The sequence below is a fragment of the Dreissena polymorpha genome, chromosome 16 (genome assembly GCF_020536995.1).
Source record: "Dreissena polymorpha isolate Duluth1 chromosome 16, UMN_Dpol_1.0, whole genome shotgun sequence".
NCBI classification, from domain to species: Eukaryota; Metazoa; Mollusca; class Bivalvia; order Myida; family Dreissenidae; genus Dreissena; species Dreissena polymorpha.
Genome location: NC_068370.1, coordinates 46,534,375 through 46,549,183, shown reverse-complemented (window position 1 = coordinate 46,549,183; position 14,809 = coordinate 46,534,375). Strand labels below are relative to the sequence as shown.

At 33.3% G+C, this 14,809-nt stretch overlaps 1 protein-coding gene across 1 annotated transcript in view; it reads right to left on the bottom strand.

The window, feature by feature from the left end:
* The window catches only part of LOC127861819 (uncharacterized), a 47,912-nt gene extending 42,311 nt beyond the window's left edge, over positions 1-5,601 (bottom strand). Inside the window, exons 1-3 of the mRNA XM_052400497.1 lie at positions 4,546-5,601; positions 4,293-4,336; positions 1,307-1,348 (exon numbers count right to left, since the gene is read on the bottom strand). Coding sequence (XP_052256457.1) covers positions 1,307-1,348; positions 4,293-4,336; positions 4,546-4,552 — 93 coding nt within the window. The 5' untranslated portion in view covers positions 4,553-5,601. The remainder of the gene's footprint in view (positions 1-1,306; positions 1,349-4,292; positions 4,337-4,545) is intronic.
* Between the last annotated feature and the right edge of the window lie 9,208 nt (positions 5,602-14,809).

Genomic DNA, 14,809 nt, shown 5'->3' with positions numbered 1-14,809 from the left:
AAATTTCTATTTATCATTCGGCAGGTATAGAAATCATCTCCCTTTAAAGCTTATTACTTCCCTTGGATATTGTTCAATCCTACCGGGGGGGAGATCTGTAGACAGTCAAAAATGACCAAGTCAGACATTACTGGTAACCAAGGCCTGTGGTTTATCAAAGAGATCATAGCCAGAGTTCATCATGTATCTATGGACATAAGTCCACAGGTATGTAATGAACACTACTATTAACAACTAAGTACATGAAAAAAATGATTATTATATCATTTTTTTTTTGACAAATCAATCATTTGAGTTATAAATAATCAAAATAATAAATCTGTACAGTAACTGTGAAAAGAACTTCAATTCTTGGTAATGAAATATATAATATGAGATTTATAATTATGTAAATTACTTTCCTTGAAAATAACTGTCTCTAACAAATCTCTATTTTTAGTAGCAAATAATTAAAAGGCACTACCGTGACTGTAGATTCACCACTCAAAATGTGTAGCTCCATGAGATACACATGCATGCCAAACTTATAAAGTGACTATGTTCAATATTGAATAATCATCTCCCTTTTAAGCTTATTACTTCCCTTAAATGTGTATTTTTTACCGTAGACCTTGAAGGATGACGTTGATCTTTTACCACAATGTGTTTGTCAGAAACACAATGCCGCATACTGCGCCGCTTTGATTTATTAAACAAAAATATATACGTGGGCAGGTCAGATAACTATGTCCATTTAAAGCTTATTACCTCCCTTGACTTTGTTTTCTTTGACCTTAGACCTTGAAGGATGATGTTCACCTTGAAATTTTACCACCCAAAATTTGCAGCTCCATGAGATACACATGCATGCCAAATATCAAGTTGCTATCTTCTATATTTAAAAAGTTATGGCCAATGTTAAGGTTTTAGCTCGACGCGGACGGCGGACGACGAGCTGGCTATGAAAATAGCTCGGGTTTTCTCCGAAAACAGCCGAGCAAAAAATGACAATTTAGTTTTCGAGTCTGTTTTTGGCGTAGTGATATGTTATCATTTGTCATCTTTAAATTTGCTTTGAGGTCTCATTAAAATACTGCACCAGTTGCGGGATAGCATTGTATAATTTATCGAAAAAATCGCCGTGCCTTCTATGTCATTTCATGGTAAATAATCTTTGCAAAACGGTAGTAAAACACTTTATTATGTCTTAAATGTATGTTTTGCATACTGATGGAATTAATGGTGTACTCACTGGAATGGCAACGTTTTCAACTGACATCCTATTCAAAGACATTTTCTATACATATAACTACAGAAATAAAAATACCTGGCTGTCTATAAGCGTTCGCCCCTCTTCTGCATGTAGCATCTATAAAATGAAAGCAAACCTTTATACGATGCTGATGGTATTTCACATTTATCTTGTCAGCTACGAATAATGGTACATCGAGATTTTTGGTAACTGGTTCGTTTTTGAACCCTACATCATGGGAAGGGTAATTAACTATAGAAGGATTATTGCCAGTACATGAATAATGCTTCATAGCACACTTGTGTTATTTACATATGCCTTCTGCTTCGTGACGTATGTATTTTTTATTTCTTAAATATGTTTAAAAAGATATTCATCGTTAATGTTTCTTAATGCTACTTTTCAGTCCCATAATGACTTTCACTATGTTCGGGTTAATGAGAGATGCTTTCAAAAATTTTGCTTGCCTACTTCAAAATTTAAATGTTGTTTCATACTACATGTCTTTACTTCTATTAATTCCTTGTTTTTCTCAGTGCATTTCACTTTGCTGCTAGTGAATGTAGTAAGCAATTTACGGCCTCGTGAATCTTTCTTGCAACGTATTGTGTTATATTACCGGTAACTAACAAAAATTCGACTTTCAAGCGCTTATTACTACTGACGGGGCATATTACTATTGACGGGAAGCAATTATGCGAGTGATTCGATACTTTTAAGGAATTAAACATGTGTCGGCGCATTAATTTTGGCATACTAGATGGTTTTGCTGAAAGAACATTCTAAACAAAATTAAATCCGTTAATAATACAGGCTGTTAAATTGAACGTCATTTATTTTGAAATTTAAAAATAGCTAAATAAATAATAACCACATATAGTGGAGATATTGTTGTTGATGTATTACCAGTCTTATAACATATTACGATGAGTCCATGTAGAAGATTGATGAAGATGTAAACAATTTTGATGGTCTGACGGGCGAACTGACACTTGGACATACTGTCACGTGGCCAGTGAGCAATACTCTCGTGTGTACACGTCTTCGTGTGTGTTTCTGTGTGTGAGGGTCAGGTAGGTGTATGAGTGTGTATGAAGAATGTGTAAAATGTGTACTTCGAAGCATTTCGATCCTAGCTCCTTTTCTCAGGACTGTTAATGTATACAGTCTTTTTGATTTAGTATGACCACATTTTTGGTGAGGTTTTGTAATGTCGACGATAATGTGTGGAGTAGAGACGGTAAACACAAGTATTTTGACTATCAAACAATCTGCAATGCGCCAAGTGGGGTTAATCTTGGTCGGCCTAGGTAAGAACCGAAAGTACTTGCCACTGCAATATCCGGATAGCCGAGCGACCGCTCGATACTCAAGATTTGTTTTGATGATAGCGATCTAACATTGACATGGGTTGAATACGGTGGCATAGAGGTGACATTCACTCCTCTTTGCTTAATTTAGAGGATGAATACCATTTTATATGTATATGCCGTTGTTACACGGATTTAAGAAAAAAATATTTAAACCGTATATTTTATATTAACCCATCAGTATATAAATTCCAAAAGTTATTAATTTCCTGTGATAAATCAGTAATTTACAATGTATGTAAATATATCAAAGAAGCTCTTGTTATTAGAAATACGATTTTAAATAATACTGTTTAATACAATTTATTACCGCCTTGATAGTTTATAAGTATTTGTACTCGTAAATGTGTATTTTATGTTATTTAATATTGTGTTGTTATACCTAGTTACGTGACAGACAAAAATGTATATACTTTAGTATGAAGACGATGTACTTGTGTATAAGTCGGAATAAACTGTCTGTCTGTCTGTCTGTCTTTAATTTCACTCCTCTTTTATTTAGTTTTGCACTCCTAATTTTTCTATCTCGTGGCCACGACATAGCTAACTCGTGGCCACGAGTTACTAAGTCGTGGCCACGAGATAGAAAAAAGAGGAGTGCAATTTAAAAAAAGAGAAGTGAATGTCACCTCTATGCCACCGGAGTTGAACATTTTATGTGCACACTGTATTGAATACAAATTTGTGCATTTTGGTTGAATGAATAATACATTATATTGGGACCAGGGAGATTATTTATTCACGTAAACCGATTTAACATAAACAATGTGTATATTGTGCGCCATTAAACTTCACTTAGTTTTCAATTGCTCATCAAAGCGCTAATTAAAAAACGCAAAGAAATTATGAAATTATTAGTAACGACTTTTAACTTAAAATTAAGTTTTGTTTTAAATCAGAGCCAATATTCACATAACTGTCACGGTAAACAGGTATTAAAATGACCAACTAGCATTTGATTATGATTTTGTCTTGCAACATTGTTTGTGCTGTTTGATTTCGTCTTGTCGAACGTTCCTTTTTTAATGCATTTACCAGAGTAAGTAGGGTAAACATGCACCAAGAAATTACAGCTGTACAGTTTATACAACCAAATGACGTAAAAACCACCGACGCGTCTGTATCTTTGTACATGTATGCAACGGCACAATCAAACGAGCATTTTTCATTTACCAGCATGGACCCGTACTCTGTGAAAATTCAGTTGTAATGAAGCAAAATGCAATTGTCATTAAGCATCATGCATGTACTGCAGAATATTTCCTCCCGTAAACACTTATTGGGTTTATCAAACATTTACAAGCAACGATTGAATTAGAAATAATGTTTAAATCGTGTAAAACATTTATTTGCTAACATTGTATAATATTCCGTCAATAACCACATTTTCAGTATTTTTCATATAAAATATTAATTCAGCGTTAAACGAATACTTTTCTAATCCGTACGTGTTCGTTTCTTGTGAAATATCTTAAAATATGAACAAGAAGAAAACGGTCGTTTACGTTTTATCAAAAAACTTCCCCACACACACTGATCTCACTGATAATGTTAATCTCACTTGAACAGTAAACAATTTAAAGAAGACCTTGTATATTTGATTTCATTATTGTCACTTACATAATTTTTGTGCTAATAAAATGATAATGAGTATAGACAGTACTAAGCTTGTTTTTGAACATATAACTTACTGAGAGAGGCGGATAACGATTACCCTCATTACGGCTATTGCTACCTGGAAATGAAAGAAAACACATACATTTATCAAGAGTAAACTCTAAATTAAAGTTCACAATTTGTCAAACACACACGTGACCTATATAATATTCCAATTGTTAATGAAACAAGAAAATGAATTAAAATATTGTTGGTTAATGTATTCATTTCATTACAAAACTATTTTCGCGTAACAGTGTTTTCATTATTAGAGACGCATGTACCTACTTTGCATGCGACGATTGATCACTATGATGACTATCGGGACGACTATCAGGCCAGCACATATTGGTAAAAGTACAGTCAATATATTTGTTCCTTTGTTGTATTCACCAGAAGACTGTGCTAAAACATAAATGACAGAGTATCGCTTTCTTTTTAAATAAAGGTATAATACATACAAAACATACAAACATTACGAAAAACGAGCACTATTTCATGATCTACCTCACGTGCAGAAAACATGTTTACATAGAAATAATACTATCATAAATACTAGCATCTAGCATTAAAGTGTTCTATTCAGATATTTCCTGTACAATTAATGTAAAACACTGAGTTTTGATTGAGAACGAAACACAAAATAACGCTGATTTACCTATCGTATTGTCCTCAATATAGTAAACACCATCTGAAGCGTTATGTGAATCGTCTATATAATAAACATTAACGTCAGTACTGATACTATGGTTGTGATTGTATGTTTCACAACAGGTGTACGTCCCTATTGTTCTGTCGTCTAAATTGTTAATGCGCAAAATTCCCCCTCGCCCCGTGTATGAAATGCTATACTTGTTTTCAGTGTCCGTTTCTAAAATATGACAAGTCTTTATTGTAAGGTCACACTCGGCAATTGATCTAGATGCATTTGTGTTTCGTCTGCTGTATCTGAATGTGATTTCAGATTTCGAAGAACATTCTATTGACGCTGTTCTCGCTGTACCAAGCACGTCTTGTGCGGAACGGTTACTTAACAACACATCTAAAGATGATATGTTTATGCTGGCAAAAATATCAGGCTTGTACGTTTCACTGCACGTGTATGTACCGGATGTAACGTTTTCTCGACTGATAATATACAAAATTCCACCTCGGCCCGTGTAAGAAATGTTGTATTTATTTCTTAGGACAGTATCCATCAATTGACAAGATTTCAGCTCTACGTCACACTGTGCAATCGCTATAGAATTGTTCGATCGCCAACTTTTAAATTTGAACGTGAATTCTGTTTTTGACGCACACTCAATCACTGTCTCATTCCATTTTCCCAGCAATATAATCCCCTGACTTCCCAGAGACTCTGAAATAATATCATTAATAGATAAATGAATGAGAAATAAGAATGTTTACAATGATGAATATCAAATTAATATTTGAGAGTAAAACATCATAACCGGTACTTATCCAAAAAACAGGTTTATATATTTTAATTCATTTCGGTATAAATAAATAAAGTAAAATTAAGTATCCAGCGTTGTGCATTGTGTTGCATTATTTTTCATCTATTGATATTTAACTGTCTCTTATCAGCTAATAAATTTATGTATTCAAATTATAAACAATTTCATATTATTGTGCTCTGTTTAATACATGTTTAATGTATTCATACCTTGAATAAGGAATGCTATAATTGCACCCCGGATCGACATGATCTGAAATGCGATAATAATTAAATTTTTGTAGTAATAAATGAAACTAAAACGAGTATATCTATATATTATTATAATGCAACAAAACGTTATGTACTGTGTGAATAAAGCCAATATGTATAATGATGATTAGTGAATATTTTTGTATTAATAAACTACATAAAGTACATATATGCACTGCACGGACATAGAGAAAGGAAATTAGGGAAAAAACAACATAACATTTTATCAGTTAAAGCAATATAAACGCCGAATGGTGGTTCGACGTATGAAGGAGACCCGCAGCAAAGGAAAAACAGCGTAGATTGCGTACGACACGCTCTTTTTCGACAAAAAGCCAGTTTTGGACTAGGAATGCGAACGGATAAGATCATCTAACGTGCATAGGCGAACTGTTTGTCAACGAGGCAGCGTAGATTTAATTAATATTGTTACTAAACCGGACATAATTTTTAAGCACAAAACTTGGACTTCCGACCCTAGCTCGTGTCGTTGAAATACCTGGCTATTAATCACTCAATTTCTTCAGACATTGTGTCATGTAACAGCTTATGACATATCGTTTATTCTTATGAGTTTATTCTTATGATGGAAATTAATAAGGGGATATTTTAATAATATGTATATGCAATGTTAAGATGAAGTTTGAGAATTTTATAATACATTTTTGGGAGATATTTGCATAAACTAAGAACTGATAGAAGATTTATTTCAAGTAAGAACACAAATACGTTTACACCCAGGGTGGGGTATAATTGGGATCAATAAAATGAAAAGTCATTTAGATAAAAGAATCGAAGGACCATATGCTTCACAATGAGTTTCAATAGGGTCAGCATATAGACATGAGATTTGTATTACTTCACATAGTTATTGAAATAGCATAGATGAATGGGTCATCGGAAAGTCTTAATTGCATTGGTTACACAAAATATTGCACCGACAAACACAACAGTAAAACTTGAAATCAATATAAAGTAATTTGATTTTGGAGTATTTGGCAAGCAAATAAATACATGAATAGATTGTTCCTTCTAGAACATTCTAATAAGTCAACCAATCCGTAATAAGACCGGACCTTGGTGTACAATGGAAATTACAAGTAGATTTTATGTAAATTAACCTGGGGATAAAATGCAGTGTTTTAGTTAGTAAGAAAGAAGAATCTGCGGTTAGATTTGAAAAGAACTTGGAGAGATGTAACGTCTTCTTGACGTGGCGGCCATGTTGGCCGCCGCGCTGTAAAATTGTATTTCGTGTACATTAGCAAGCGTTGTGTTAAAAGAAATATTCGACATAAATAAATCGCGATGAAATCAGAAATGAACTTTGGTTGTTACTGTGTGTTATCAACGAACAATGTGTAATTACGTGACACAGTACATTTTATGACAATCTGAAACATGACAACGCGAAGCGCTCGAGTGGTGGAAATAATTCTTAACAATATAGACACTGCTATATGGATTTAATTTGATATCAATGCTTTTCATATTGACAAAGATGCTTATGCACGCGGTGTTTACGTATAGGGTGAAGGTTCTCCAGCGTACACTATTTTTTAATACAGCTATATTTGACGTTTTAGAATCAGATATTTATGTATAGGACACACAATGATATATTTATATAGTTGTAATAGTTTTGTAGGCTAAACATGTGATTATATTATATATAATATAATTAATAATTGTATTGCTGATAACGATTATATTTCGGATGAACCAATTTACCAGGCCTCACACGATAATATTGTAAACAATCATGGTGTTAAATTTATTTGCCTTTGCCAATCAACCAGTTAACGGTAGATTGTCGGATAATGACAAGTTTTACATTTATATTGCAAAAAGGCGCGTCGTAAATTTACTATCTGCCCACCAAAGAATGCAATTTTTCACGAATTCGTAGTTTTACGGCTGGAAATCTCAACGTTTAAAACGACCAAGCTTACAAATACACTGCTGAAGTCTTAAACAAAATGTATACGTGAAGTAGCCGATCCGTTGTTTTTAAACCATACCTTGCATAAGAATGTTTCTTATATTGATGTAGAGAATGAGTGTATTCAAACTCAAAATATATATTTATAAGCTCTGAGAATTGTAATTAAATGCAAAACAACAGAAAGCAGACATTTACTTTGCGCACAAAATCACATTTATAATCTTTCATAAAAAATGGTTATTTGAAAATAATCAACTTTGCAAATTATCGAAATTAAAGCACACTAAATCTACAGATTTTTGGAAGCATTTTAAACATAATAAAAAGTAAAAAAAAAAAGTAACAACATTTTTAATGATTTTCATAAATAAATATAAATAAATCTCTACACTAAGTTATGACGTTTCGCATTCTCCAAATGACCAGGCGGAGCAATTTTGTCTCTCACGTGCATTTAATAACTTTCCCGTTTCCGAAACTGGATAAATCAATCACCACTGACGAAATTTTAAATGCCGTTATGTTTTTGAAATCAGGTTTAGATTGTGGCTATGATAATCTGCTTAATGCGTATTTTATGGAAAGCGTGGATATTTTATGATCACATTAGTATGATATATTTAATGTTATTTTAAACTCGGGGTATTTTCCCTTATAAATGGACGGAGGGGGTAATTGTACCTATACATACACATACAAAAATTGCTAGTAACTACCGAGGTGTAACACTTGTAAGCTCTGTGTCTAAGCTCTTTACCACTGTTATTAACAATCGCGTTGGATCTTATTGTAACGAAAATAGTTATCTTTTTGACGCTCAGTTCGGATTACGGAAAGGAAGATAAACCGTTGAGCTGTTTTTATACTCGTGTCTCAATATATTTCAATCAAAATAAACATCTTATGTTATTTGTGTTGACTTGTTTAAAAGCTTTGGCGCAATTTATTGGAATGCCCTTTGGCTGAAAATGTACAAATCAAACATTAAAGGTAAACTGTTAAGAACCGTACCACGGCCGTAAATCACTGGCGCCACCTCATTTTTGAGATGCATTAATAAATGAGCCAATGCTACTTCCGATGTGGCCCGGATGTTTTGCAATTTAACGGATAATTGTACAGAGTGATGGCGTTTTATATGTTTTTAAACATATTTCGCATTATTTGTAAACATCGGTGAGAACCCTTTAAAACGTGAGAACCTTAATAAGTTTTGGCATTGTAGAATTCGTAAAAGCAAATCGATGTATTTTGCCTGTGTGACGAGTACATTTCCAGCCAATTGAATCGCTCATTACATACAACGATTGCTTTGAACATGTACAAGTTAATGCACGCACAAAAACGTCGGCTACTAGCCGATCTAATAGATACATTTGCATTTTTCAAAAGCGATAGAGCCATGCCAAGGAGGTGGCCCTAAATATATGAGGTTGCGCCAATGCACATTTATGGCTATTTTTAAGTAACAGATTTTATGTAATGGTTTCTATTATGTAAGTTGACTACTTCAGCACATTTGAGTCGCGTGCGTTTTTAATAAGAAATAGTAGTTTTCTAATAATGTTTGATAGATTTAAACGTTCGTCTTTGTACGATAAGAACATTCAACCTAAAATATTAAAAAACCTTCACGAAAAAAGACCGAGCTATCTTCATCTTTTGGAGTAAATAGTGGGAAAAACAACATATATGAGTCAACTTAAGATTCGTTGACCTTGGCCTTTTAGTAAATTACGAATTTTGTGAAGGAACACAAATCATCGTTTAAAGAAGTCTTATTATCTTATATTTATTTCGTGAATGATCATACTGTATACAAAAATTGCTGTCGATGAACTATTTTGATAATGTTGGGAATTTAGTTATTGGTTTTATTGAGTATTACACATTTTTTGTATTTATCGCACACTATGTTTTATTAATAATGGTGACTTCTTAATTGAGTTGATAACTTATTTATTACAAACAAACTACAACTTATTCATTCTAGAATGTGTTTATGTTCTGTAAAAATTTGGGCCTTCGTATGTACGTTGAAAAACTAAAGTAAATATAACAAATAACAGTATCTATCAAATGTACGTCAGTGATGATGCCTTTGCGATACGACTGTTAATTAATGCATCCTGCATTGGCGCCACCTCCTATCATTAGCGCCATCTCCTTAGAATTGGCCCCATTTCTTTTGAAAAAAAAAATACGTCGGCAAGAAGCTAATATTTTAGTACATGCAGACTCTAATATATGTTATATGCAATGATTTGATGTTGTTACCGGAAATTTTGCTCATCGCATAGGAAAAACTCATCGAAATGCATTTTAAAACTCCACCATGCATCAATGTATAAAGGTTCTCTCGTTTTTGAATGGGTTGAGAATGAATGTTTCTGTACATTTTTTGGAGAATTAATCTTCGCTTAATCGCACTTCATTGCCCGATTTTAAAAATAATGTGGCATATGCTGATAAAACAAATAAACCCTAATCGCCCTGTGCAATCATCTAAGAAATTTAAAAACATCCGGGCCTGAGCGCCACCTCGGAAGTTGCATTGTGCAATGGCTAATTTATGAATGCATCTCATAAAAGAGGTGGCGCCCCTGATCCACGGTCGTGCTTAAGCGATATGTATCAAAAAGTATAATCATGTGGTGTAAAATCATGTAACAACTATTCCATTTTTTTGAATGTGCGTTTGTTTGAGGCAACGGGAAGTTATCTCGCCGATTTTATTTTCCATTTTGTTTCAATGACATTTAACTTCATTTGAAAAATTAACCTAATTCAGGCTTAGTAATTGATAATATTATGCTCATGCTTTTACTATTTGCACAATCGCCAGAGGAATTGCAAACCAACATTTATCGTTTGCACTTTTATCGAAAAACATGGGGACTTACGGTTGACTCCGACAGAACAAAAAATATGAAAAATGAACTTTGATGACAAAGAATCAGTGGTTGTAGACGATTTAAATTATCTTGACACTGTTTTCAACTACGATGGAAATTTTAATCTGCACCAAGAATATTTAGAAGGTAAAGCTAATTTTGCAATAAACATACTACTTTAACATTGTAAAAAGTACGAACTAAAGCCAACGTAATTGTGTCAACTCTTTGATTCATTTGTTGGTACTACACTTATCTATTCACAAACAAACAACCTAAGGAGAATAAATCTGAAATTGTATATGGGGAATTAGTTCGGTACCCTCTGTTTATTACAAGGTATCTAACAAGTATTAAATACTGGAGTACAATTACACATACGACATTACAGTCCAACCTGACGTAACGGTCACCTGAGAACAACGGTCAGTCTGGATTCCCCCCCGACAAAATACTCCTTTATTACACCTTTAAATAATCGTCACCTTTCTAAAAATGTCACTGTATTTCACCCAAAAAGCAATATTTAACATGAGAAAAGCGATCATGATTTAATCGTTTTGTGGTGCAAAAAGTTAACATTAAAAAATGCGATGTCGTTTTTTTCTTGCCACTGACATCATATCGTCTATTGTGCGTCTTTTTGCGGCTAAATAATGTGATTGCGGCAATAGCCTTTGATGTGATACATGCGGTGTTTTGTGTGAAAACATTTAATACGGTGTTGAGAAGGGGAATACCTTCGCTGGTGGCAAGCGCTCGAAACAATTCATGAATCACGGTTGCCGTATGTTCATTCTATACTGGTTGGTACTGTTTTCGTTCAATTTTCAGTAAATTTTCATTAATATTTATTATGACGGCATGAGGTTTTTTCGAACGTTTATCGGGTCGATTGTCAAATAAATTATATCATTTCTGATAGCATAAAACATGTGCAAGTAACAATAACGATGTGTATTGGTAGAAAGAACGCGTGGCAAAATCAATTAATCTTCGTCGCTGATAAGGCATCAACAACAACACTTAGCTAGTTAATGTTGTCATTAGAAGGCGATAAAAGGATAAGCGGTTGTCTATTTGGGCAAATCAAATTCCATTTGTCCACATACTTTTAGTATTTATGCAAGTTGACATTGTGTCACGTAAAACCTCTGTTATAAAAATGCCGTTTCAATGGATTTATTTTGAAGTTTTTCGTATCTGTTTCTTTGCACGAGAACGATACTGCTTTGCCGTACTTTCGGTTTATAACAGCGATGCTCTATTTTTACGTTTTCAGATATGTAACGACCTTTATTTAAACATATCTTCCTGTAAACTAATGATGTCTTTTTCAAAAACAAATTTCATCACAAATCATACCTAGATTTTCTACATAGCAGCCTATAAAGCATGTTTTTGTAGACATTGGTTCACCCACTAATATACAAACTGGTAGGTATGGTAGAAAAAGAACTGCTAGGGATCAGCATGATTGCTTTTTGTGTAATTCAATAGATATTGAAGAGGAATATCATTTCAAGCTTGCATGTCCTTTTTTAAAGGAAATATTCAGAACATATGTACCAAAGTACTATAACCAACGCCATTCGATGTTTACATTTCTGGTAATGTTGGGCATTTATAACAAGACCAAATTAATTAAAATTTCTCTTTTCATTATATACGCATAAAATAAACGAAACTCATTATCAAATGTAAGTTCATCTTCGTAAAATAAAGACACATTCCTAAAAGAATCTAAATAAACACAATTTATTTGTATATAATAATCAAATTTAATATGCTTTATAATAAAGGTCAGGTATACCGTATGAACTGAAATGTATACCGAATGTACGGAAATTATATGATTAAGTGACATGTTTCTTCTTAATCATGCTTTGATTGGTTTGTTATACTAACGATGTACATTGTGCAAGATATAAAACACATGTTTTGTTATGTTCTATATTAAGTGTACATGAAAACGTTGACAAATGTTACAACAGCTAATAAAATAACCAACAAACCCTTAAGAGTATAATAGACAATTCATTTAGGTCACTACAAATAGTACATCTATTTGAAAACGAAAGAAGAAGTTGTTTAAACAAAACCCAATTCGTTATCTTGGAAGGTTAAACCAAGACTTACTTTAACATAACACAACGTTCTCTTATAGGCGTAAACAATAGATCATACAACAAATTAATAACACACAACATATTCAATAAGGAACACAAAATTACCAAAATTTTCACTCTGGATCAGCATGCGATGTCCCAATCTCTTGCACGACGGTCACATTACATTCACCTCTGTGTTGGGCTCAGAACGGACTATTGTTATGAAAGCGTCTCATTCATGTCATGATCATTCGAGCGTTCATCATTGAGGTTACAGTATACTAAACAATCTCTTGCACGACGGTTACATTGCATTAACTGCATTAAAGAAAACCATCTCATACCATGATATCTTATATCAGTCTTAATTCATTATTATATAAAATTGATATGCTTTTTATGTTGAGAAACCAACATACATACACACGTCGAAGCAATTCCTAACGTCACTCAATAAAAAAGTATGTTCACTTGTTACATTTGTGAAGTGCATGGAATGATTCCATCTGCGTAAATGGGTGATAAAATAGTTCCAAAAAGTTGCATTAAAACTCGCAAGTTTTTGCAAGAATTATCGTACATTTGAAAGTCATATTTCTTAATTTAATGCATGCGATCTTAAATATCCAATCAAATATACATTGAATGCGTTTGTTCGGTTTTAGCTATTTGGTAGACAAAATGGCGTGCTGAGCCTTAAGCAGAGTTGTATGTGATAGCAAGGAACGACAACTCTGCGTGGAGATTGGCGATGTCCGGATATCACGATTGAACTTTGAATTGCAAAAAGGTTACAATACACTTAATTATTTTGTATAACTCCTGGTCCTTAAGGTTACATTCCACTACATCACTTTGAATACCTCCGATCCACTCTCTTCCGTAAGATAGATCGCGTGTCTATTGAAGAGCGATCTTTGCTTGATAAGTTGACGCATGATTTGTCTTTTGTTTTACGGCTTTATACGACGCGCGTTGACCTAGCGTCAAACGTTGTGTGGAACATTTTATGAAAAGAGCACTGTCAACGTTCCTATGTTGTTTATGTTCACCTAATATCAAAAGCGGTTCCTTTTTCCAATACTATTTCACCACAGTATAATCCAATGTTGAAAATGAATTAAAGGTGTCAACAAATTATCATAACCGGTAGTAAAACTATATACATTACGATTTGCTAAGCATCAAAATATTAATTTAAGTTTAAGAGAGAGAACAAAGAAAATGGAGAACAGACAATTATATTATATATAAGTAGTAGTAAAAGTAGTAGTAGTAGTAGTAATAGTAGTAGAAGTAGTACTAGTAGTAGAAGTAGTAGTTGTAGTAGTAGTTGAAGTAGTAGTAGTAGTAGTAGTAGAAGTAGTAGTAGTAGTAGTAGTAGTAGTAGTAGTAGTAGTAGTAGTAGTAGTAGTAGTTATAGTAGTAGTGGTAGTAGTAGTAGTAGTAGTAGTATTACTAGTAGTAGTAGTAGTAGTAGTAGTAGTAGTAGTAGTAGTAGTAGTAGTAGTAGTAGTAGTAGTAGTAGCAGTAGTAGTAGTAGTAGTAGTAGTAGTAGTAGTAGTAGTAGTAGTAGTAGTAGTAGTAGTAGCAGTAGTAGTAGTAGTAGTAGTAGCCAATATAGAGAAAGAAGGAAAACAAATTAGGTCACGGTTTCGCGATGGTGATCATTATTTGTTTTAAATAATGAAATATAAAGCATCATATGAGTTGAACTCATTGAAGAGTGTTATGTTGATTGTATTAATATGAATTTAGGAATTTAGAACATATTACAACGGAATCTAAAACAGTTTAAATTGAATCTTGTTACCGGGTTGCGTATTGCGCATACATGTATACTATCTATAAATACACAAGAATATAAAGGTTTTGTAAATGTATAAACACA